This window comes from Pantherophis guttatus, chromosome 4 (genome assembly GCF_059756535.1).
Source record: "Pantherophis guttatus breed Tessera chromosome 4, ASM5975653v1, whole genome shotgun sequence".
Classification (NCBI taxonomy): Eukaryota; Metazoa; Chordata; class Lepidosauria; order Squamata; family Colubridae; genus Pantherophis; species Pantherophis guttatus.
In genome coordinates, this window is record NC_142066.1 from 160018500 (window position 1) to 160040896 (window position 22397).

At 56.1% G+C, this 22397-nt stretch overlaps 1 protein-coding gene across 2 annotated transcripts in view; it reads left to right on the forward strand.

Moving 5' to 3' along the window:
* KCNH2 (potassium voltage-gated channel subfamily H member 2) overlaps positions 1-22397 on the forward strand; it is a 43029-nt gene that overhangs the window by 13428 nt on the left and 7204 nt on the right. Inside the window, exons 3-6 of one of the 2 annotated variants that reach the window (XM_034423497.3) lie at positions 6606-6770; positions 9174-9626; positions 10132-10346; positions 19490-19921. In XM_034423497.3, the coding sequence (XP_034279388.2) occupies positions 6606-6770; positions 9174-9626; positions 10132-10346; positions 19490-19921 (1265 nt within the window). Of the gene's footprint in view, positions 1-6605; positions 6771-9173; positions 9627-10128; positions 10347-19489; positions 19922-22397 lie in introns of both variants that reach the window. The other variant, XM_034423496.3, reaches the window with a different exon arrangement.

Genomic DNA, 22397 nt, shown 5'->3' on the forward strand with positions numbered 1-22397 from the left:
GACGCTGTAGTCCCTCCTGCCTCTCCTCCCCATCCCGGGTGCCAGGTGGCCTTTCTCCCCACGTCAGCAACTTCCAGCCAGCCGGTAAACAAAGCCGGCCGCGGCAGGAGCAACGCCCCCACTTCCCCTTTTAGGGGAATCCTTGCCCCTCCCTCACGCTCACCCTCCTCACCTCCCCCCCCCAGATAACACGGTTGCCATGTGCAACACGTGACGGACAGCAGACGGGCCCTGTTGTCTGAAAGGGGAGGGGTTCGCAGCTGCTGCAAAGGGTAACTGAGGCACGGCCATTTTTTGCCCCATAACTGCCCCCACCAGGGGTCCAGTGTGCCTGGGGTGGGGGGGGGGCATTTGGTTTCCTTCCTCTTTTCTGCCTGGAAAAGTGATGTGTGCTGATCTCCCAGAGTTGAGGGGCTGCGTGCCAGCGACCACAATGGAGCCCCACATTTCCATCGTTAAGTGAGACCTTTGTGAAATTTGCCCTGTTTTACATCCTTTCTTGCCCCCGGTCTCTAAGTGAATCCCTGCAGTGGCTTAAGTTAGTCGGCTGGTTGCAAAGTCAATCTGGCTTCTCCCATGGACTTTTGCTTGTCAGACGGTCACAAAAGGGGATCACATGACCCCAGGACACTGCGACCGTCATAAATGTGAGTCAGTTGCCAAGCGCCTGAGTTTTGATCACGTGACCGTGGGGAAGCTGCAACGGTCGTACCTGCAGAACATAGTCCCAAGCCCCTTTTTTCAGTACCTTGTAACTTGGAGCGGTCGCTAAGTGAACCATCATAAGTTGACAGGTAGTCCTCCAGTTATGACCACAATTTGAGGCCAGCATTTCTGTGGCTTGAGCCGGACGGTTGTGAAAGGAATAGAGTTCCATTTTACAACCTGTTTTATTTTTTTGCCTTGGTTGTTAAGTAAATCCCTGCCATCGTCCAGCGAGTCGAGCGGTCATTAAGCGAATCGGACTTCCCCTTCAACTTTGCTTGACCAAGGGGTCCACCTGACCCTGTGGGGAACGCTGCGGCCGTCATAAATATGAGTCCAAGCATCTGAATGTTCTGCATGGGACCCCGGCGACATGCAATGGCCGTTAAGGGCAAAAAGCGGTCCAAGGGCCTTTGTCAGCACAGACGGTCATTCAACGAACGGTCGTAAGTCGAGGACCACTTCTACAAGGGGAAAATCCAGTCCCCATTTTCTTGGGGGTGGGCTGTGCTTTGGGGAGCAGCCAAGGGAGTGGGAAGGGAGGGGGGCACAGCTCAGCCCCCCTCCCTTCCTCTAAGGCCGTGATGGCGAACCTATGGCACGCGTGCCACATGTGGCATGCAGAGCCATATCCGTGGGGACGTGAGCGTTGCCCTAGCTTAGCTCCAGCACGCATGCACGTGCCGGCCACCTGAGTTTCCGGCCTTCCGGGCCCACCGGGTGTAGGGAAACGGGCTGTTTCTGGCCTCTGGAGGGCCTCCGGGACAGTGGGGAAGGCCTCTGGAGCCTGGGGAGGGCAAAAAATGGGCCTACCGGTTCCACCGTGCCATCGCGTGCCAAAAGTGGGGGAGCGCGGGGGGTTGCACATGCATGTGCAGGGGGGTGGGGCAGATTGAATTTTGGGTGTGGGCACGCGCACGCTCTCCCCCACTTTTGGCACGCGACAGCAAAAAGGTTAAGCCATCCCTGCTCTAAGGGAAAACTTCTCGCTGATTTCCTGGGGGGGCGGGGTGGAGACGCAGGCAGCACGGCCCATTAACTTGTTAGAGATACTCCTCCCCCCATGGGGAAGAATTGGGGGGAGGGGCTGGGCAGGGAGGGGAGGGGGCTGGATGCATGCAAGAGAAGTGAGTGAGAGAGAGAGAGAACAATAGCGAAGCCCCCTGCCCGCTGTTTGCAGTAGCACAAAGCAGCCCCCCCCCCACACACAAAGGTCTCAGGTGTGAAAGGAGAGGAGTAGCATAGAGCTTTCCCTCCCGCACGATCCCCCGTAAAAATCGGAGTGGGTTTTCAGATAAGACCGCACCCCATCAGTCTCCCTTGAGCTGAGCATTGGTAGGGGGGCTTTTTTGAGGAGGGGAGTGGGTATGCCGACCCTGCCCCAATTGGGGCCTTCTCCTGCCAGACTGGCATGGAGCTCTCTTGGGAGGGGTCCCGGAGATGCCAACAAGCCTCGGCAGAAATGTCCCCTCCCCTTTTGCAGATTTGGGGGTAACACAGCCTGCCTTGTTTTGGGGAGGGGTGGTCGTGAGCTTCTGTGGGAGGAGCTCCTTCCAGGCACCTCCCCCCCAATTGAAAGGGAAAGGGATCCTTTTTGGGGGCAGAAGCAGTAGGGAGGGGGCTCCACGATGAATGAGGGAGGGGGCGGAGGGTCTATCTTGCCTACCGATTGGGGAGGGGGTACGAGGCAGTGCGGCAGGTGCCCCCCCCCGATCAACCTAGAAGGAAAGGAATACCTTAGAAGGTTTTGTTTAGTGACCAAAGTTAGAACCGAGCTGAAAAAAACCTGGACTTAGAGACGTTGTTTCACACTTATGACCTTTGGTTGTGGGATCAGGACACTCAGCAATGGAATTGTATTTATGAGGGTCGCAGAAGCATCCCGTGGCTCACAGGATCCCCTTTGGCAACCGTCGGATGGGCAAAGTCCACGGGGAAGCCGGGTTCACTTAATGACCAGGACAAGGAAGGTCATAAAATGAGGCAAAACTCATTTCACAAATGACTCATTTAGCGACAGACATTGTGGGTTCCATTGTGGTCGTAAATCAAGGACTATCCCATGGTGCAGGAGCCCCCAAATTCCGTTGCTAAGTGAGACATTGGTGAAGTGTTATGCCCCATTGAATGACCTCTCTTGCCTCCGTCGTTAAGCAAATCTGTGCATTTGATAAGTGAGTCATCTGGTTGGTAAGTGAATCCGGCTTCCCCCATCGACTGCTCGACAAGACGGTCACAAAGGGGGATCGTGGAATCCTGTGCCCGTCATAAATTAATTTTAATTGGATTTTAATTTATTTGGATATTTAATTGGATATTTAATTCATATTGTTGAATTTTTATCTTGTAAGCCACCCTGAGTCCTTCGGGAGAAGAGCGGCATATAAATTGCAATAAAATAAAAATAAAATAAATAAATACAAGCCCCTTGGCAAGTGTCTGAATTTGGATCCCATGATCACAGTGGTCGTAAGTGTGAAAAAAGTCCCTTTTTTTTTAGAGCCAACATAACTTTGAGCGGTTGCTAAGCGAAGGGCCGTCAGTCAAGGACTAGCTGTAAAGTTTTGCAAACCATGTGGTGGCTCAAACATCCGGCTTAGTGTGTGTGTGTGTGTGAGGGAGAGAGGGAGTTGGAAGGGACCTTGGAGGTCATCTAGTCCAACCTACTATAAGAGCCACCTCTATGTCCTTGGTCCTCCTCCTTTTGAATCCTGATAACAAACCAACATCTGTCCATCTAGTTTCTCCTCCACTGACTCGGAGGGACTCTGGCCTCGTAGAGGGGTGGGCTGGATGACCTCCAAAGAACCCTTCCAAGCAGGAGTGTGGGACGTGACCCAGGAAGTCCGGCAGTCAGTCCAGACTTACGACCATTGTACCAGCCATCCAGACTTATGACCGTTAGTTTTGCGAGCGTTCAAATTTGTGAAGTGACTTTATGACCGTTTTTCATAGTTATGACCGTCACAGCCTTCCCATTCGTCAGAGGCTTGGCAATTGACTCAAATTATGACGGGCGGGTCACATGATCCCTTTTTGCAAACGTCTGACCGGCGAAAGACAAGGAGGGGGAAACTGGATTCGCTTAACAACCGTGGGGCCTCATTTATCCGCTGCAGGGATTCACTTAATGACAGTGGCAGGAAAGCTTGTCAGATGGGGCAAAGCTCACTTAATGAAGGTCTCAATTAATGTCGGTGGCCCGCCTGCTCCCTCTTCTTCTTGGAATGGCACAAAGGAACCTGAGAGCTGAGGGACACATGCGCCCCCTGGTGCCCAGATGGTGCATTACACCTGGAGAAAAATTGTGACTCCTCTTCTCCTCTGTGGGAGGGATGATGGGAGTTGTAGTCCAGGCCTTCCATTAGGTGAGAATGCCCTGAGTGGAAGTCACTCGACAACTGACTCGTATTTATGACGGTCGTAGCATCTCAGGGTCACCTGAACCCCCTTTGTAACCTTTGGATGAGCAAAGTCAACGAGGAAAGCTGGATTCCCTTAACGGCTTTTGTGTTGCTCAGTTCACAAGGGCAGGGATTCGCTTAACAACCCTCGTGGGAACGGTAGTAAAACGTAGCAAAAACCTCAATTCACCAATGTCTCACTTAGCGGCGGAAGTGTGGGGCTCACTTGTGGTCGCAGGTTGAGAGGCCAGGTGTTTCTGGACGGGGGGGGGCAGGGGCCAGCCTAGGGAGAGGGAGCAGAATGACAGAGTTGGAAGGGATCTCGGAGGTCATCTAGTCCAACCCCCTGCTCAACCAGGAGACCCTGGATCATTTCAGACAGACTGCTGCCCAATCTCATCTTCAAACCTCCAGTGTCACAATGTCTGGTGGCAAGCAGTTCCACTGGTTAATTGTCCTCACTTTTAGGAAATTCCTCCTTAATTCCAGGTTGCTTCTCTCCTGGGTTGGTTTCCATCCGTTGCTTCTTGTCCTGCCTTCTTCTGGGGCTTTGGAATATAAGTGGACCCCCTCTTCCTTGGGGGCAGCCCCCCAAATATTGAAACACTGCTATCATGTCCCCCCTGGTTGTTATGGTCATGCCTGCATCTTCATACGTTTTCACCTCCACTCCGGGGCTCTGGTGGTGCCGAAGCTCAGTTCCGCCGCTCAACCAGCCCTTGGGGGTCAGGCTGCCCCCACCCCCCTTCTGCTTTTACCGGTTGCCATGGTGTGGTGGTGGCGGTGGCGGTAGCTGACCAGGGGCTTATTTGGGCATAAAATCCCCTGCCGAATTCCGCAGCTGTCTCTCTGTGCCAGGTGGGCAAAACGGCCCATCTCCAGCTACGGTGGGCAGTGCCTGGCCTCACCTTGGGGTGGAGAGAGAGAAACCCCCCTCCCTCGGCACCAAGACACCAGCCGTGCCAGGGCTGAACTCCAATGCGGTGTCGCCTTGGCTCAGATGAACTCTGCGCGTGCTCAGGGGTGTCCTGATCCACTTATAGCGGGAGGGCTGCCTGGTAGGTGGAGGGGAGGAAGAGGAAAGGGGAACAGCTCTAGGGAGGGCCCAAAGCTGACCCAACCCTAGAGGTCTTCAGCCAGCCAGCCAGCGGCTCGACCTTCCTGAGGACTAGGAACTTAACGTTTGGAAAGGGAGAAGGAGGCTTTGATGACTGGAGGCTTGGTTGAATTTGGGGGTGGGGTGAAGGTTGGTGGGGGGGTGTTCCTCCTGGCATTCTGAACATTGGGGTTTGGGGGGCTCTGTTGCGCCCCCCCGATAGTGAGCTTTTGGGGGAATTTGGGCCAGATCCTGGAAGTGGGAAAGTGGGCTTGGCCCAGGTGGGGCTGAGGGTTAGGGTCTGGGGATGATCGGCTGACCCTGCTGCTTATTGGTGGAGGGAGGCTCCCTAAACACACAGCGCCTGCCCCCCCAAGAGTGGGGCCCTTTGCTGTACCTCCAAATGCCCCCACCTGGCCCTTCGTTGATGGCTATTGCCCCCCACCCCCCAGAATCTTCAGGATGCCAGGTGAAGCTTCATGCCAGCGACCGGGCACAGCTTCCGTCCGGGGAGGAGGGGGGACAAGACTCCCCCAATCTCCATGGAGATCATCTTCAGGTGTGGGAGCCCCCTCCCCCCCACCTGTGCAGGATAATGGGTTACCCCTCCTGTTTATTCTGTTCTGTTCTGTTCTGTTCTATTCTATTCTATTCTATTCTATTCTATTCTATTCTATTCTATTCTATTCTATTATTATTCTATTCTATTATTCTATTCTATTCTCTATTTTATTCTTTCTCTATTTTATTCTTTCTCTATTTTATTCTATTCTATTCTCTATTATTCTATTCTATTCTATTCTATTCTATTCTATTCTCCTATTCTATTCTATTCTATTCTCTTATTATTCTATTCTATTATTCTATTCTATTCTCTATTTTATTCTTTCTCTATTTTATTCTATTCTCTATTATTCTATTCTATTCTATTCTATTCTATTCTGTTTTATTCTATTCTATTCTCTATTATTCTATTCTATTCTATTCTATTCTCTTATTATTCTATTCTATTATTCTATTCTATTCTCTATTTTATTCTATTCTATTCTCTATTATTCTATTCTATTCTCTATTTTATTCTATTCTGTATTTTATCCTATCCTCTCCTATCCATTAAGCTGCCCATCTGCAGAGGAATTTCTACACCCAGCCGGAAGAGCCCAGGGCTGTTGGCGTAGGTGGCACCTCCAGAGCATTGGGGCTGCCCAAGGGGGGCCCCTTTTGGATGATCTCTGGAGGTGTCCTTGCCAGCAGCAGGCTGGACCAGTGGGGGGAGGGGGAAGAGGGAGGAGCCTCTTAGGGCCCCCTCACCCTCTACCCTGCCCTGGGGAAGGGGGAGCGAAAGTGACACCATAATCTCTTCTGACCTCCCCACTCCCCACCCCCGTTTTTTTTGGCAGGCAGCTGCTTCCTGTGCCTGGTGGACGTGGTACCAGTGAAGAACGAGGATGGCGCCGTCATCATGTTCATTCTCAACTTTGAGGTGGTGGTGGATCGGGCCCTGTTGACCAGCTCAGCCAAGAACACCAACCACTGGGTGTCGCCGGCCGCCTGGTTGCCCACAGGTAGAGGGAAGGGCTCGGTCTGCAGGGGGCGGGCGGGCGGGCAGGAGGTTGCCCTTGGAAACCCATCCGTTTGTCCAGCTGGTCTTAAAATGAGACGATGATGCTTCTTTAGTTGCCATGTTACTTTGGGGCTGCCAGGAAGAGTAAAGCCGTCTTTAACTTAATGACTGCAATGGCAAATAAAATACAGGTAACCATCGCTTGCCCCCCCACCCCCTTCATGCCAGTGCCACTACCTGGTCCATGCACCAGAAAAGCTGGGGACAGCTGGCTTAGACTGATACCATCCTAATTCAGCTGGGGGTACAAGACGCAATCAGGATCTGGTCGATTTTCTGGAGCTGCCCTCCCCCCCCATCCCAGTCTAAAAAAAACCCTCGTCCCTTCTGCCGTGTCCCCCCTTGCCCTCGGAATTGCCGAAAGCGGGGATGGCAAAGCCAGGAGAGGGAGAGTCAGCTGCCCTATAGCTACTCTCATCAGTTAGAATGACCCCACCGGGGAGAGGACAGGCAAGAGTGGGAAGGGGAGGAGGACAGCCCGGTTTGGGGAGGGGGGGAGAGTGCTACAAAGGCCCAAAGTCTGGAGGAAATGCTCCTTACCAACCACAACGTCCAGTGTGGCAAGATCTTAAAAATGCGAGCTAATGCGAGCTAATGCAAACCCGGGCAGCTGTCCCAACCACAGGAAGGCTTTCTGGGCTCCATCCCTCTTCCTCCCCTACCCCGAGTCCTCGGGCGAGCTCTGGAAATTGAGCGGAACACCTTGGAGATGGTGATTCGGGGATGGGGGCAGCAGAAGAGGAACGGTGGCTTTCCGTGGCCGGCTGTTGGGCTGTCTGGACGACGATGACGGGGGGACGGGACTGGTCCTGGCGGGGACTCTGGGGTCCCCTCGGGTCAGGTTGCTTCCGACAGCTTGGCCAAGAGCCCGAGGAGGAGGCGGAGGGGAGGGTGGAGAAGCAGAACGGCGTGGGAGGACAGAGACAGAGGTGACTGTCTCCTTCCTGCAGGAACAGCCTGTCCCGTCACTTCTCCGCAGGGACAACTGCACAATTTTGGCTATAAAAGCAGCTCTCTTGTATGTATGAGCACAAAAGGGGGGACTATGCGAAGGTGCCGGGAGGGGAGAGGCTTCCTCTTACTGGTGGGTCCTGCTTTCCCCAAAGAGCTCAGGATGAACCTCCGTCACCCTCTGGGCCAGGCCATAAGGCCATAAGGAGGGCTGCTGACCTCTGGTGGCCAAAGCATCCGTATCCCCCCCTATGTCAGGGGAGTCAAACTCGAGGTCCGTCGGCCAGATCCGGCCCGCAGGCTGCTTAGACCTGGCCCGTGGGGCCATCCTCAAAGCGGCAAAGGATCGGCCCGTGGTGCCTCTGCGCAGGCCTCCCGAGCTCCGTTTCCACTGGCTGAGGCTGCAGGAGGCCATCGTGGCCAAAACTGGAGCCTCGGCGAGTGAGGTTGAGCTGCCCACGGACACCCCGGCCATGCTCACCCTTGCCCCCCCCCACCCGCCCACCCCCTCCTGCGGTCAAACACAATCCGGATGCGACCCTCAATGAAATCAAGTTTGAGGCCCTTGCCCCTATGCTCCTCCTGTGGGGAGGCGTCTTTTCTTAGACTAGGCCCGGAAGGCAAAAAGAGACAAATGGGCAGAGAAAAGAGGCACGAGACTGATAGTCCTCGACTTATAACCACAAGCAAAGGAAAATGGTGTGACCCCGGGACATTGCGACCGTCATAAAGACGCGTCAGCTGCCAAGCGTCATGTGACTGTTGGGGGTGTTTGCAACGGTGGTAAGTGTGAAAAATGGTCCTAAGTTATTTTTTTCAATGACGTAACTTTCAACTGTCACTAAATGATCGGTTGTAAGTCAAGGACTATAGATATATGTGTGTGTGTTGGTTTGTTCTGTAGACGACTTAATCCCCTTATAGTCCTCGACTTATGATGACAATTCAGCCCCAAATTTCCATTGCTGAGCAAGACGCTTCTTCAGTGAGTTTTGCCCCCATTCACGACCTTCCTCGCCACAGCTGTTAAGTGAGTCTCTGCAGTCCTTAAGTTAATCACACAGTTGTTAAGTGAATCCGGCTTCCCCGTTGACTTTGCTCATCAAAAGGGGATTGTGTGACCCTGGGGACACTGCGACCGTCATAAATACAAGTCTGTTGCCAAGCGTCTGAATTTTGATCCTGCAGCCACCGGGATCGTAGGAGGGAATAGCGGTCCTTTTTAGCGGTGCCGTTGTAATGTCAAACGGTCGCAAAACAAACCGTTTGTAAGTCAACCTGTAACAGAGTTGGAAGGTGCCTCGGAGGTCTTCTAGTCTGACCTGCAGTTGGGCTCTTTGCCCAACCATCTCAACCACACCATTCAAATCTGCATCCTGATTCTGCCTTCCAGGTCGCGGCAAATCTTTCCGTCTGAAGCTGCCGGCGCTGCTCGCCCTGGCCGGGAGTAAGCAGTCCCTGCCGCAAGACGATCCGGATGAAGCTGTGGTGGTGGACCTGTCCAAGCCGAGCAGCGAGTCCATGGCGCTGGATGAGGTCACCTCCTCCCTGGACCATGCCTGCCTGGGCTGCGAGGAAGAGGAAGAGCCAGAGCCGGAGGACCGGCGTGCCTTGATGGAGCACCGGGGGGATGGTGGTATGGACCCCCCGGTCACACACTCCTCGCCCCGGACAGACAAGGCCACCCTCCTCCACCTGGAGGCCTCCTTCTCCAACTGCAGCCTGACCCGCAGCCGCTCGCGCGAGAGCTTCTACAGCGTGCGCCGGGCGTCCTCGGTGGACGACATTGAAGCCATGAAGGGCGAAGGGGAGAAAGGCTGGGCCCACAGCCGGCACGCCAGCACAGGTGGGTCCCTGCATGGGCGCCGGGAGGCAGGGTGCAAGGGGTGCAAATAGATGTGCCGTCCGGGCCGGACGAGAAGTGGGTGAGTGGGTGAGGCACTGCTGATAGCGTTAGAAGGGACCTTGGAGGTCTTCTAGTCCAACCCCCTGCTCCAGCAGGAAACCCTTTACCATTCCAGACAAATGGTGGTCCCGTCTGTTCTTAAGAATCTCCCGTGTCGGAGCACCCACAACTCCAGTGGGGCAGACAAGGGGACCTCTCCCGATCTCGGTAGAAAGAGATTTGGGGATGTCAATGGGAAAATCTCCTGAACGTCCCCCCCAAATGAGGGTGGGGGCGGGATGTTGTTGACTGAGTCGGAGGTCCAACTTTGTATGGGCGGGTTTGGTGCCCTTGGGCAGCCAGACTGACGAAGTGGACGCAGGCCCAAGCTCGGGGTGTCCTTGCGTGTGCGGGAGGGAGACTGAAGCCCCCACTCTTTCACTAATAGCTTGGGGTTTCCCAGCAGGGGCCATGAACAACGTGCGGAGCCACCTGCTCAACTCCACCTCCGATTCGGACCTCATGCGTTACCGGGCAATAAGCAAGATACCTCAGATCACCCTCAATTTTGTGGACTTCAAGGCCGAGGCCTTCCTGACCTCGCCCTCCAGTGAGAAGGAAATCATCGCCCCCAGCAAGCTGAAGGACCGCACACACAACGTTACCGAGAAGGTCACCCAGGTGAGAGCTGGTCGCACGTCTCTGGCTGTGCAGGAAACCTGATGGAGAGACAATCGGAGGGTCCTTCTCGCGGTGATGTGCTTGGCATCTCGGTGGTCGCATGGCGGATAGACGCGAGCCTCGGGCGCTTGTTGAGAAGGGAGCAAGGCGGCTGCCAGGGTGTCTCTTCTGAGGGGAGATGTGTCCTTGTTCGGGAGGACTTTCTTGGTGTGTCTGCTTGGATTGGTCAGAGTAGAGCCGAAAGGGGCCTTGGAGGTCATCTATTCCAACCCCCTGTTCGAGCAGGAGACCCTTACAGAATAGAGAATAGCAGACGTGGAAGGGACCTTCTAGTCCAACCCTCGTGTGGCTGAGACGGCAACAAACAAGTCCAGGCAGCCAGGGTGGGGGCAGCAGAGAGGAACCGGGGTGGGTTTTCTGAGAGACAGAAAAACAATGAGGGAGAGAGAGAGAAAGAGAAAGAGAGAGAGGGAGGGGGGGAGAAAGATGGAGAGGGAGAAAGAGAGAAAGGAAGAAAGGAAGAAAGAGAAGCTTCTTGAAAGCTAGAAGCTGAAAGTTGAAGACTGGACTGCCATCTGTCAAAAATGATGAGGGTCTGCTTGGGTGGGGGTTGGACTAGATGACCTACAAGGTCAACTCTGTTAAGCTGTAGCTGTATCTGAGAGAGAGGGGGGGAGAAAGAGAGAGGGAAAGAAGGAGAGGGAGAGAGAGAGAAAAAGGGAGGAAGAGAGGAGGGAAGAAAGAGAAAATGAAAGAGAAAAAGGAGAGGAGAGAGAGAGAATGAGAAAGAGAGAAAGAGAGAGAGAGAGAGATCTGGTAGGAGATTCATTTTAGGATTGGCCTTGTCTCCCCTTCTTCCTCCGGGGAGCTTTTGGGTCATCTCTGGTTACTCCCGAGTGTCCAGCTCTGCCTAAGACGCGCGAGAGGGCGGGAGGCAGCCAACAGGTTTCCCAAATAAATCCACCTGTCTCAAGGGAAGGGGGGAGTGGTTTGGGGAGGTGGGTGCAGGTGAACCGTCTTGAGGTTCCCAAAGCCAGAGCTTCGGCTGAGATGGCGTCGGTCGCGCGCATCCTCACGCAGGTGCCAGGAAGAGACTCCCATGGCCCTCCTGCAATTGATTTCGGGGTGGGGGTCTTTTCCCCAGTGATTGTGGAGCCTGGGAAGTGGCATTTTTGTTTTTTGAAAAGGGGGGGGTCTCGTCTCAGATCCTCTGGGGCCAAAAGGGCACAGCTTCGAAGTCTTGGTGGCTGCGGGATGGGTGCCCAGAGAGTGGTGGAGGGCAGCGTAGAAGGAGGCCGTGAGGGGGCATTGCCCACCTTGGAACCTTTCTCACAGAGGGGGCAACAAAGGAGCCACAGGGGGGGGGGCTTTTCTTTCAGTCCTTCCTGTCAAGATGCATCACAAGGACCTCCCCCCCCCGAATGGAGGGGCTTAAGTGGGAGACAGCCCCATAATTTGTGGCTGACTGGCAAGACCGCTGCAGGAAACGGCGTTGCTCGTTTCAAGGTGACCTGGGCTTCGGCGGGCGCCCCCATCCGTCTCCCCTTTGCCTGAGACTCTGCGGCTGCATTGCAGGGGCCTGGGAAAAAGACGACCCCCCCCCAAATGCAGAGCTGGTGACCCCTGCTTTCCCCAGGGGTTAGGGGGGAGAAGGATGAGGGTGGGGGGTTCAGCCCTTGTCCGCAGCCAGCCCTCCCGTCTCAGCTGCTCCCGGTCTGTCCCATCTGTCAAGAGATCTGTGGGAAGGTTTGAGACAGGGGAGGGGCCCAGAGGAGCCAGGAGGGGGGGTGTGCCTTCTAGGGCGGAGCAGAGGGAGGGGGGAGGGAAGGAGCTGGCAGCTGTTCCCTCTGCCAGCCGCGCTGAAGAAGCCAGGGTCCTGCCAGATGCAGCTGCCTGGAGTCCTCTGGCTGCTGTTTGGGCCAGCCCCCCTTCCCCATCCTGGCCGCAATGCCCCGGCGGGGCTCAGGCTGCGGACTTTCCAAACCCCCCCTCTGAGCAGCCAGCCCCTTCCCTCCGGCCGGGATGCCTCGGGGTAGAGACGGGCAGCCGATACAGCCAGAAGACAAGGACTCGCGTGTGCGTCGGGCCGTCCGCATCTCCAGCTTGGTGGCTCAGGAGGTACCGGGGAAGCGGAAGGGTGGGGGGAGCAGGACACAGAGTGTGGGGGTGGGACACAGAGAGATCTGGGGATCTGGATTCCCGAGGGGCGGAAAAATACTTTGGGTACTTTGGCTCAGAGGCTCTGTTGCTTTGGAGTCTCCCTGTGGAGTGGGGCATTGGGCAGCTGTCAGAGGGAGCCCCTCAGCTAGGAGCGGTCACCAACAAACACACACACACACATCTGGTGATGCTTCGTGAGATCTATCCAGCCTGCTAAGCCCCTCCTCACAAGGAGACCCCCAAACTGGGCCAAGCAAAGGGAGGGCTCTTCGGAAGACACACACACACACTTCCATCCTCGCTCTGGTGGCCCTCTCGCCAGAAATCTCTTTGGGACCCCAAATGGGGACCGGGGGGGGGGTTGAGTTTGCTGCTCTGATTTCCCATCTTTTCTCAAATGGGGCGGGGGTGGGGGTCTGAAGATTGAGAAGGGGAGCGCTTTTCCTGTTGAATTACCTACTGAAGTATCTTGCTCCCTTCTTGCTTGGGGGTTCCTCAAAAACCACCCCTCCAGGCAGGCTGGGCTCTGACTAGCTAACTAGATGCTCCATGGGGGGAGGGTCCCAGTATTTTCCTTGCCCCTTTCCCATTTCCCAACTGTTCAGAATATTTCTTCTCTGTGTGCTGGGCTCCTCTGCCAGCGGTGCCAGATGTAGGCCTGCGGGGAGGGCCTCTTTCTTTCCTGCAAAGCCCCTCCTCTGCCACCCCCCAACCCCAACCCCTTTCAGCCCTTGAATCCCAACTGGGTGGGATCCTCTCTGCCCCCCCCCCCACAAAACCCCAAGGACCGGCTTCTCAGCAGCCCCGCCGGCCATTGGAGGTGAGACTGCCAATCCTAGAATAGCCAATCTGGGGGTGCCCCTCCCCCTCTTCCCCCTCAACAGGCACGTAGTTTAGACTAGAGGATCTCTGGAGGACTCCCGAGGGCTTGGTTGTCCCTCATGCTTCTCTCCCCTGATCAGGATGGACGTCAAAGCTGTCCATGCCCCACAATTTTTTAAAAAAATACGGCCTTTCTTTTCCATCAGCGCCCCGACGTTTGTCCGTAGAAGTGAGAATGGTCCAAATTTCCACCCACAAATGCCCCAAAAAGTTGCAGAATTAACTTCTGGGATTCGAGGTGGCATTGATGGACGGAGGATGATCTGTCAACGGGGCGTCCGCTCCTTGGCAACCGCCTCTAGCAAATAGATCATTTCCAAGGAATACCAGTTGTTGGCGCCAGATTGTGTGTTTGGGGTGTTTGTTTTGTTTGCTTTTGTGAACAAAAGTGGGGCGCCTCCCCTCTTTCCTTCCCCCCCTCCCCCAAATCTGGAGTGCGGCTTCCGTGCTTCATCGGGCCTCCCTTCGTCCATAAAACAGGCAGCAGAATTGTCGTTATATAAACTTTATTATAAATGTAGGAATCTGGAACCGGCCAATTAAAGTGTCTTTCATTCAAAAGCATCAATTAAAGCGGATTGGGGGAAGGGGGCGGCGGTGAGGCTGGGATCCAGTGGATTGGCATGGACGATCGTCCACCCCTGGATCCAGTGGCGGCCTCGCCCCTCCGTAGGACTGGCATGGAAATTTTAGCAGAAAATAATCTGAAGCCGAGCCTTCAGCTGTTGAAGTCTTGGCTTCGGGTTATTCTCTGCTAAAAGAAAGGTTGCTTATATCGCTGCGTGTCATCATCCCCGGGCCTGCCCCATGGATCAGATGGGGCAGCAGCCGCCATTGTTCTATGTTCCTAGGGCTGGAAGTGTTGGGGTAAAGGCTTTTTTCCTTGGGGCAGAGAGCAATTTCTGGGGGGCCGTGGGGGTTGAGAAGGCTGTATCACATTAAAGCAGGGGTCTCCAACTTGACTTGTGGACTTCAACTCCCAGAATTCCCCAGACCAGTTCCAGAGGGAGGGAGGGCTGCAGAGTGGAGAGGGTCTCAATTTTCAGAACAGCAATGCACTGTAAGATCTGGGGTCTCTTCATGGCTGTTCTGCGGCTCAAACTGATTGGGGGGCCCCGAGAGATCATCCATCCGGTCCCTTTAAGGAAGGGAACTCCAAGCTTGGCCATTTGAAGACTTGTGGACTTCAACTCCCAGAATTCCCCAGCCAGCGTCTCCCTTTCTCCCTCCCCGCTCCTGGCGTGTTTTCCACCCGCAGCCCGTCTAGCACCAAAATAACTACGCCAAGCAGCTGGGAATTCTGGGAGTTGAAGTCCACAAGTCTGAAATTGGCCCCTACCTTAAAGGGATCAGATAGTGGATCTCTCGGAAGCCCCCCCCAACCAGTTTGAAACGTGAAGAGACTCGCCAAAGCTTACTGTTGTTGCTGCTATAAAAATTGAGATGACCCCCCCTCCCCATCCGCAGCCCTCCCTCCGGGGCTGGTGGCACAGAAGATGGTCTCCCCACATCCCCGGGCAATGCCAGCTGTGCCCTGCCCCTCCCAGCCCCCCCTTGAGTGCTGGGGATGGGGCGGGAAGGAGACCCCGGAGGCAGGCAGGGCTAGATTCCACCCCTGCTCCCCAGGAAGAGGGAAGTGCGCCCACCCTTGCAGGACACCAACCCAGGTCTTTGTGAGGTTTCCCTCTCAGCCCCATCTTCCAGATCTCCACAAAAGGAGATCCGGGGCCTGCGTTGCCCAGAACACAGGAAAGAGTCTCCCCCCAGGAATGAAGATCCCCCCCCCCCGGGGAGGGGGCTGAACCTCTGGTACTCATGTGATCCCTTTGTTTGGCCCGGCTGCCCATCTCCCCTCCCTCCAGCCCTAGAGCCTGTCAGTAGCCACTTGGGGTCCCACAGGGCGGCCGAGGGTCTCTGCGAACCTCCTGCCTGTGCGACAGGATACAGGGGCCGGAGAGGCTGCCGGGCAGGGACTGGGGAGGGGAGGGGCTCACAGGACAGGAGGGGAGGTCCCCCCCACCCCCCGTCTCCCTCCTTAATTTGGCATAGACAGCCTGAGCAGGGGGCCAGTTGGGCATGTTAGGGGCTCAGGAAGAGAGCCCCCTTTGTGGATCTCCCACCCTTCTTCACGGGCACAGACAACAACTGGATCAAATCTCTGGATTCCGAAGTACACACACACACACACACACACACACACATCTTGAGTCCTCTGGGTGGGTCCTTCAGTCCCAAACAATGTCCCCAGATTCTGCTGTTGGCCCGGTTGCTGCGGGTGGCTCTAAGCACGAAGGGCTCGGAGGATCTCCTCTTGGGGGGGGGGGAGCTCATCCCTCTGCCTGCTTTTCCAAGGCTGCTGGTTCCAAGGGGGGGGGCTGTCCCCCTTTCCCCTTTCGCCCCCCCTGGCGTGGAGGAAGAGCTTGTTTTCCCATGTAGGCACGCGCCACGCACGCACACACAAACACACACGCTATCCATTTCCAGCAAAGAGAGCATTTTTGTCCCAATTTGGTGCACAGCGCAACGGGTGGCTAATTTTAGCTCCCAGGCCAAGCCGTGTGGTCAGTTCCAGGCAAACCGCCCTGGGCCCACTTCTTCCTCCTCCACCCCTCTCCGGCTGTCCACACCCCCCCTTCCAGCAGAAAAGGGGTCCAGCTTTAAAGAGGTAGCCGGTTCAGGTGGAGACCCCCGTGCCCCTCCTCTGGGAAAGGAGACTCGGCCAAGCAATGGGCTGTTCTGTTTCTTTGGGAGGGGGCTTTTCTATCTCTTCTTCAGCACCCAAAGCTCTGTTCCCCACCCTCCCCAGTTTCTTTCCTCCCCCAGTGTTTGCGAGTCCAGCCTGTTTTGTGGCTGTGCCTGGCAGGGGTGGGCTCCCTCCCTCCCTGGCATCAGACTGGGTGCTGGACCTGCCACGTTTGGCAAGCAAGCGGGTAGCATTGCGGGCACCTGGCCTGGCATGGAGGAGGCCTTTCTCTCCTGTGCCCCTCATCCCTAATCGGGGGTTGCCCTGGGGAGGGGGGGAGCAAGCCAGCTTTGGAGAGCAGCCACTGTGGGGCAGGGAACTCCTCCGACATGAAGAGGCTGGAATTGCGCTCCCTGGCATGCTGATGTGTCCCCCCCCCACTCCTCCCCACCCCTGGCTTGTTTTCCACCCCCAGCCCGTCTGGCACTGAAATAACCGGGCCAAGCCAGAGTGGCTACGCTGCCTTCCACCCCTCCGTCTGCCTGGCTCTGCTGCTTTCCTGAGGAGGGGAAACCGACCCCCTTTGAGTAGCTCTCGGGGTCTTCTGAACCGTAGCCCAGCTGGCAAGAGATGGGTACACCCCAGCACCCCCTCCATCTGTCTGGCTGGTGGTGGTGAGGGGATTTGGGGGTGGGGGCTACCTCTTTGGAGAGCAGGGCAGGCTGGGTAAGATTCCCGCCCCGATAATTTATGTGCTCCCCACTTCCTTGCCAGCTGCTTCTGTCTGGCAGCCACAGAGCTGATGGTGCCTGGGGTCCATGGCAGCCAGATGGGAGGAAGCCCCCCCCCCCCCGCCCAGGACTCACTGGGAGGATGCTGGCATCCTTCCTGTGGCTGCTTCAGGACTGGTCTTTGCCCCCAGCCACCCCTTCTGAGCCCCCACCCAAAAAACCCCCGACAGTGGGTCTTTTCCTCTGGGGCAGCTGCTTGGGCCAGGACAGGGATGCTCCACCCCAGTTCAGAGGCCGGCAGAAAGACACGGAGAAGGTACGCCAGGGAGGACCGGGAAGGGGGCTTTGACTGTCTTCCCAGAGGTGGCTGGGTGGTAAGCTCCCCCCGCAAACAAGCAGTAGGGTGACCAGGGCTCCCCAGGAGAGAAAGGGTGGGGATGCAAGACTCCTGGACGTGCTCACAGGCCCTCTTGATTGGGCACTTCTTCCAGTGCAGCCTCCCATGGAGAGGACTCCCTTCTCCCAGGCTTTCCTCCACAGGACCCACAACAAGGGGGTCTTCTGGTGAGCTGAAACCTCCACCTCACTGGACAAGATCGGGGTCCAAAACCCCAGGCCCGCAGCACACTACCAGAGCGTGACCTATTTGGAACAGGGTTGTGTAAGCGGGGAACTGGCGTGGACTGGCGTCCAGCTGCGCTTGCGTGCGCACCGGCCCACTGCTCATACAACCCCTGGCCTGCCACCTGGGCGGCCTGGTTCCCCTCTCCTGCCCTGCTGTCAAGCCGCAAAGGTTGGGGATGGCTGGACTAGATGATCGCTCAGTCACTAAGACACTGAGCTTGTCGATCAGAAAGGTTGGCAGTTCGGCGATTCGAATCCCTAGTACAGGTCTCCTGCGTGAGCAGGGGGTTGGACTAGATGGCCTCCAAGGTCCCTTCCAACTCTGTTACTGTTCCCTTCCACCTGCCACTCAGGAATGGCACAGCTGGCAGTTGAGGCTGCAGGAAAGGGGCTGCCAGGGGGCTGGATTGGAATGGGGAGGGTTTCGTGGAGTGAGACGTAGGGATTGAACTGTTGGTCATTCTGACTTCCCCAATAGAGGGGCACAAAATTTCTGGAACTGGCAGGCAGGAAAAGTTCTCTGCACACGCTCAGGGGGATTGTTGGTGTTCTTCCAGCTTGCCTTGTAGGAACGTACAGACGGAGGCCAGGGGAAAGGAGGGGAGTCCTTAGTGACGGTCCCTGGCTTTTAGCTTTTCTCCAAAAACCAGGCCTAAAACTGGTGCCCGTCAGGAAGCCTCTAGCAGAGGAGCTAGGGTGGCACCAGAAGGTCCGGCTAGGCCAGGGGTGTCAAACTCAAGGCCTGTGGGCCGTATTTGGCTCGTGGGGTGCTTAGATCTGACCCGCGGGACGGCCCTGGAAAGAGCCAAGGACTGGCCTGCGGTGCCTCTGCGCAGCCCTCCCGAGCTCTGCTTTTGGCCATGACGGCCTTCCTGCAGCCCTCTGCCAGCGAAAATGGAGCTGGGGGGGGGGAGGCAGGCCGCACACACACACACACACACACACACACACACACACACACCGGTCTCTGTTTTCGCTGGCAGAGGGCTACAGGAGGCCGTTGTGACGTGAAAATGGAGCATTGATGAGTGACGTTGAGCTGACTGCACCCAGCCTTGCCATGCCCACCCTGGTCCCCTGAGGCCAAACACAACCCTGATGCAGCCCTCAGTGAAATCGAGTTTGACACCCCTGGGTTAGGCCAAGCAGGGATAAGAATGCTGTGCATGGACCCGGCTGTTCCTGGGCTGCTGACTCCTCCAGGGCCTGCCTTCTCTGCCTTGTCATGCCGGGTATTCCCTGCCCGGGGGGGCGGGGGGAGGATTCGGAGCCTGTCCTGACCCTGTTGTGTGGGGAGGTGGGGCAGGAGTGCCAGGCGCAGGGCAGCCTGTGGCATGAGGGAGTTGCCTGGCAAGGGCTTGGGCTGGCAGGGCTGCTGCCCTCGGATTGTCTGGAAGGTAAGGCAGGAATCGGACGGCAAAGGGTCTTTGCTTTGGGTGGCTCCAAGCGAGCCCCAGACGCTTCCTGGCTCAAGGAAGAACTGGGCAGTCAGGGGTCAGAGGGCAAGGAAAGGTGTGATTTAAGGGGGGTGGACTTCAACTCCCAGAATCCCCCAGCCGGCGTGCTTTAAGAGGAGGGGGGACTTCAACTCCTGAGGGATGGCTGGGCCATTAAACACACTGGGTGGCTGTTGCTCTGGGCACCTCTGGGCTGGAGGGAGAGGAGAACAGGTGGTCCTTAGTGCCCCCTCCCCTTCACAAGGTAGTTAGACTTGTGTGATGTGGTGAGCATGATTTGCCCTACGCAAAGGGGGCCTTGGCCTAAATCTCTGGAGCGCAATTACTTTTTTGGGGAGGGGGGAGGTCAGTATGGGGCACTGAACATGGAGCGGAGGGGCTAGTTGTTCCATTTAGTGTGTGTGTGGCTTGCGGCTGTTGTGAGAGCCCACCTGCATTGCTAGGGAGAGCCCGGGACATCCATCACGGGAGCCCTCACCCCCGCGTCACAGAGCACATCCAGAAAGAGGAGCTGGTGCAGAGTTGAGGGTGGCTAGAACAGGCCAGGGCTGGGAGGGCGGAGCTTAGAGTTGCTCACCTTGCCTTCTGTCCCCTCCCTCCAACCAGGTGCTGTCACTGGGCGCTGATGTCCTCCCCGAATACAAGCTGCAGGCCCCCCGCATCCATAAGTGGACCATTCTGCACTACAGCCCCTTCAAGGCGGTCTGGGATTGGCTGATCCTACTGTTGGTCATCTACACGGCCATCTTCACCCCGTACTCGGCAGCCTTCCTGCTGAACAACAAGGAGGGGCGGGACCACCCCCAAGTAGGCTGCAGCTACTCCTGCAGCCCCCTCAACGTGGTGGATCTGATCGTCGACATCATGTTCATCATCGACATCTTGATCAACTTCCGCACCACCTACGTCAACACCAACGAGGAGGTGGTCAGCCACCCGGCCAAGATCGCCATCCACTACTTCAAGGGCTGGTTCCTGATCGACATGGTAGCGGCCATCCCCTTCGACCTGCTCATCTTCGGCTCCGGTTCGGAGGAGGTATTGCAGCTGGCCGGTGGGAGACGAGACGACCCTATGGCGGGAACGGCTCTGCCTGCTTGGGGTGGGGGCAGTCTTTGGGGTGGGCCACATTTGCCCCTTCTTACTATAGGTAGTCCTCAATGTACGACCACAATGGTGTTCCAAATTTGTGTCGCTAAGTGAAACGTTGGCGCATTTGGCCTCATTTTGCTACCTTCCTTGCCATCGTTGTTAAGTGAATCACTGCCATCATTAGTAACACGGCTGTTAAGCAAATTGAGCTTCCCCATTGACTTTGCCCATCAGAAGGTCACAAAAGGGGATAAAATGACCCCAGGATGCTGCGGCCATCATAAACAAGAGTCTGTTGCTGAGCATCCGGATTTGGATCACGTGACCACGGGGAAGCCTCATGCAACGATCATCAGTGCGAAAAATGGCCCTAGGTCACTTTTGTTCTGTCCCCGTCCCACACACGCACCCCCACAGACGGCCCGGAGTTAATAAGCCACACAACAAAGTCTTTGAAGATAAAGCTGGCAGCAACCCAGTGGCTAGCTGCCAATTCAGACTTTACTCACACAAAACAAAGATTAGACTGCAAGCATTCCGATAAAGCAGGCAAAGTTTCAGCAATACAAGGATTAGTCCAAATGCAGTCCAACAAGGCAGGCAGAAGTCCAGTAATGCAGAGATCATGGATTATTTCTAGTTTTTGCTCATCACAAACTGAACCGGCCACCACACCCACATTTATACCCTGTGGGGTGTGGTCCAGTGACTCAGTTAATCTCTGGCACGCCTTCCCCTCTGCTGCGCACACTTCTCCCTGCGCCGCTGTCGAGGATCCAGCCAGCACTTATCTCCTTCATCGCTGTGCACCTGGGGCTGCGGGGACGTGCTTGGCTCTGGGCCTATCTCTTGGCCTTCGGTGTCCTCCGGAGGCATTGCCAGAGAGGAGGGTCCTGGAGAGGGAGGCCTTGCCAACTCCTCTCCCTCACTCTCAGAGTCTGCATCTGTCAATAGCCCAGGCTCAGGCAATGGAGCCACAACAACTTTTTTCGCTGCTGTGGTAATGTTGAACAGTTGCTAAATGAAGTGTTGTACATCGAGGACTAGCCATACGCGTTAGGTTCAGGGGAAGTCTTTGCTTTTTTAAAGTTATTTTATGATCTGTGGGTCCTGGGACAAGGAGTGCTTTCAATTTTCAGGGACTTTGAAGGTCAAAGGGGGGGGTGTCCTTTCGCCCTCCAAGCACCTCTGGTGGAAGATGGAAGCTCTGGTTTTGGCAGAGCCAGATGTTCACATTTTGTCTTCCTGGCAACCAAAGTTTGGCGGGCTCGGACTTTCCGATGCAGGTGGTTTTATATGGATCCAGCCAAAATGCATCTGATGGATGACTGCCTGCAATGAGAAGCGGGAGCTGAAGGTGGCAAGTGGGAGGGAGGAGGGCGACCCCGCTGGCGCGGCTGGCCATCTAGACAGCTCTGGCTGTTCCCCTGAGGCTGGCATCGCTGCCTCTAGCCCAACTGGGCGGCCCCTTTCAGGCTTCCCTCAGCTGTGGGGAGAAACTGGGTCTGCACGGAGGAAGCCGCACTGGCAGAGAGGGGTCACAGTGCCCTTGGGCAGCCTGTATGGGGCATCTGGGTTCTCCACAGGGGAAATGCCACTTACATGGGTGACTCAGATCTGCGCCTTCTCTCAGGGGTGAAATCTACTTACCTTCCCTACTGGTTTGGAAGTGCGTACACGCCATCGTCATACCTGATTATTGACCCTCTGCGCATGCGCAGAGGGTAAACAGTTACTTCCTGGTTAAAACCAGGAAGTAACGACATCTAGGTGGATGGGCAGAGCCTCGCGCTGCCACCGCTACCAGTTCGCACAATCCGGACAGAACCGGCAGGATTTCACCACTGCCCCCTCCTCTTCTGGCCAGCAGTGCGCCTCTGAGTTGTTTTGCCGTGGGGATGACAAGACCCACTGATGGCTGGTTGGAGGGAGGTGAGGCAACCAGCAGTGAGAGGGGACAGCCTTTAGCGGAGTGGTGGGAGAAGCTGATGTTAGGCCTGGGGAACAGCTGCCTTGGTTGAGTTGTCCCCCGGCAGAACTGGGAGAACCACAGATGCTGGGGCCCCTGTCCTGTGGCTCAGAGGGGGTTCCCCCAACTGAAGGCATAGCTTCGCAGTGGGTGCATGTGGGTCCTCTTTGCCAGGGATCCCCAACCCCTGGGCCATGGCCCATTCCTGGGCCTTGAGACATTCCGAACCAGTCCGCAGAAGTGGCAGATACATGCCCGCGTATCCCCACTTATTCAAGCAGTAGCTGAGCACATACACAGGTGCAAGGGCCGTGTGCATGGGCCCGTCACTCACCCCAAACAATCTCCTCCCACCCCCCGACAAAAAGGTTGGGGGACTGTGCTCTTTGCAACCTCCGAGAGTTCCCACTGAGAATGACAGTTGGTTTACCACCAAACATTGTGGGGTGGAAA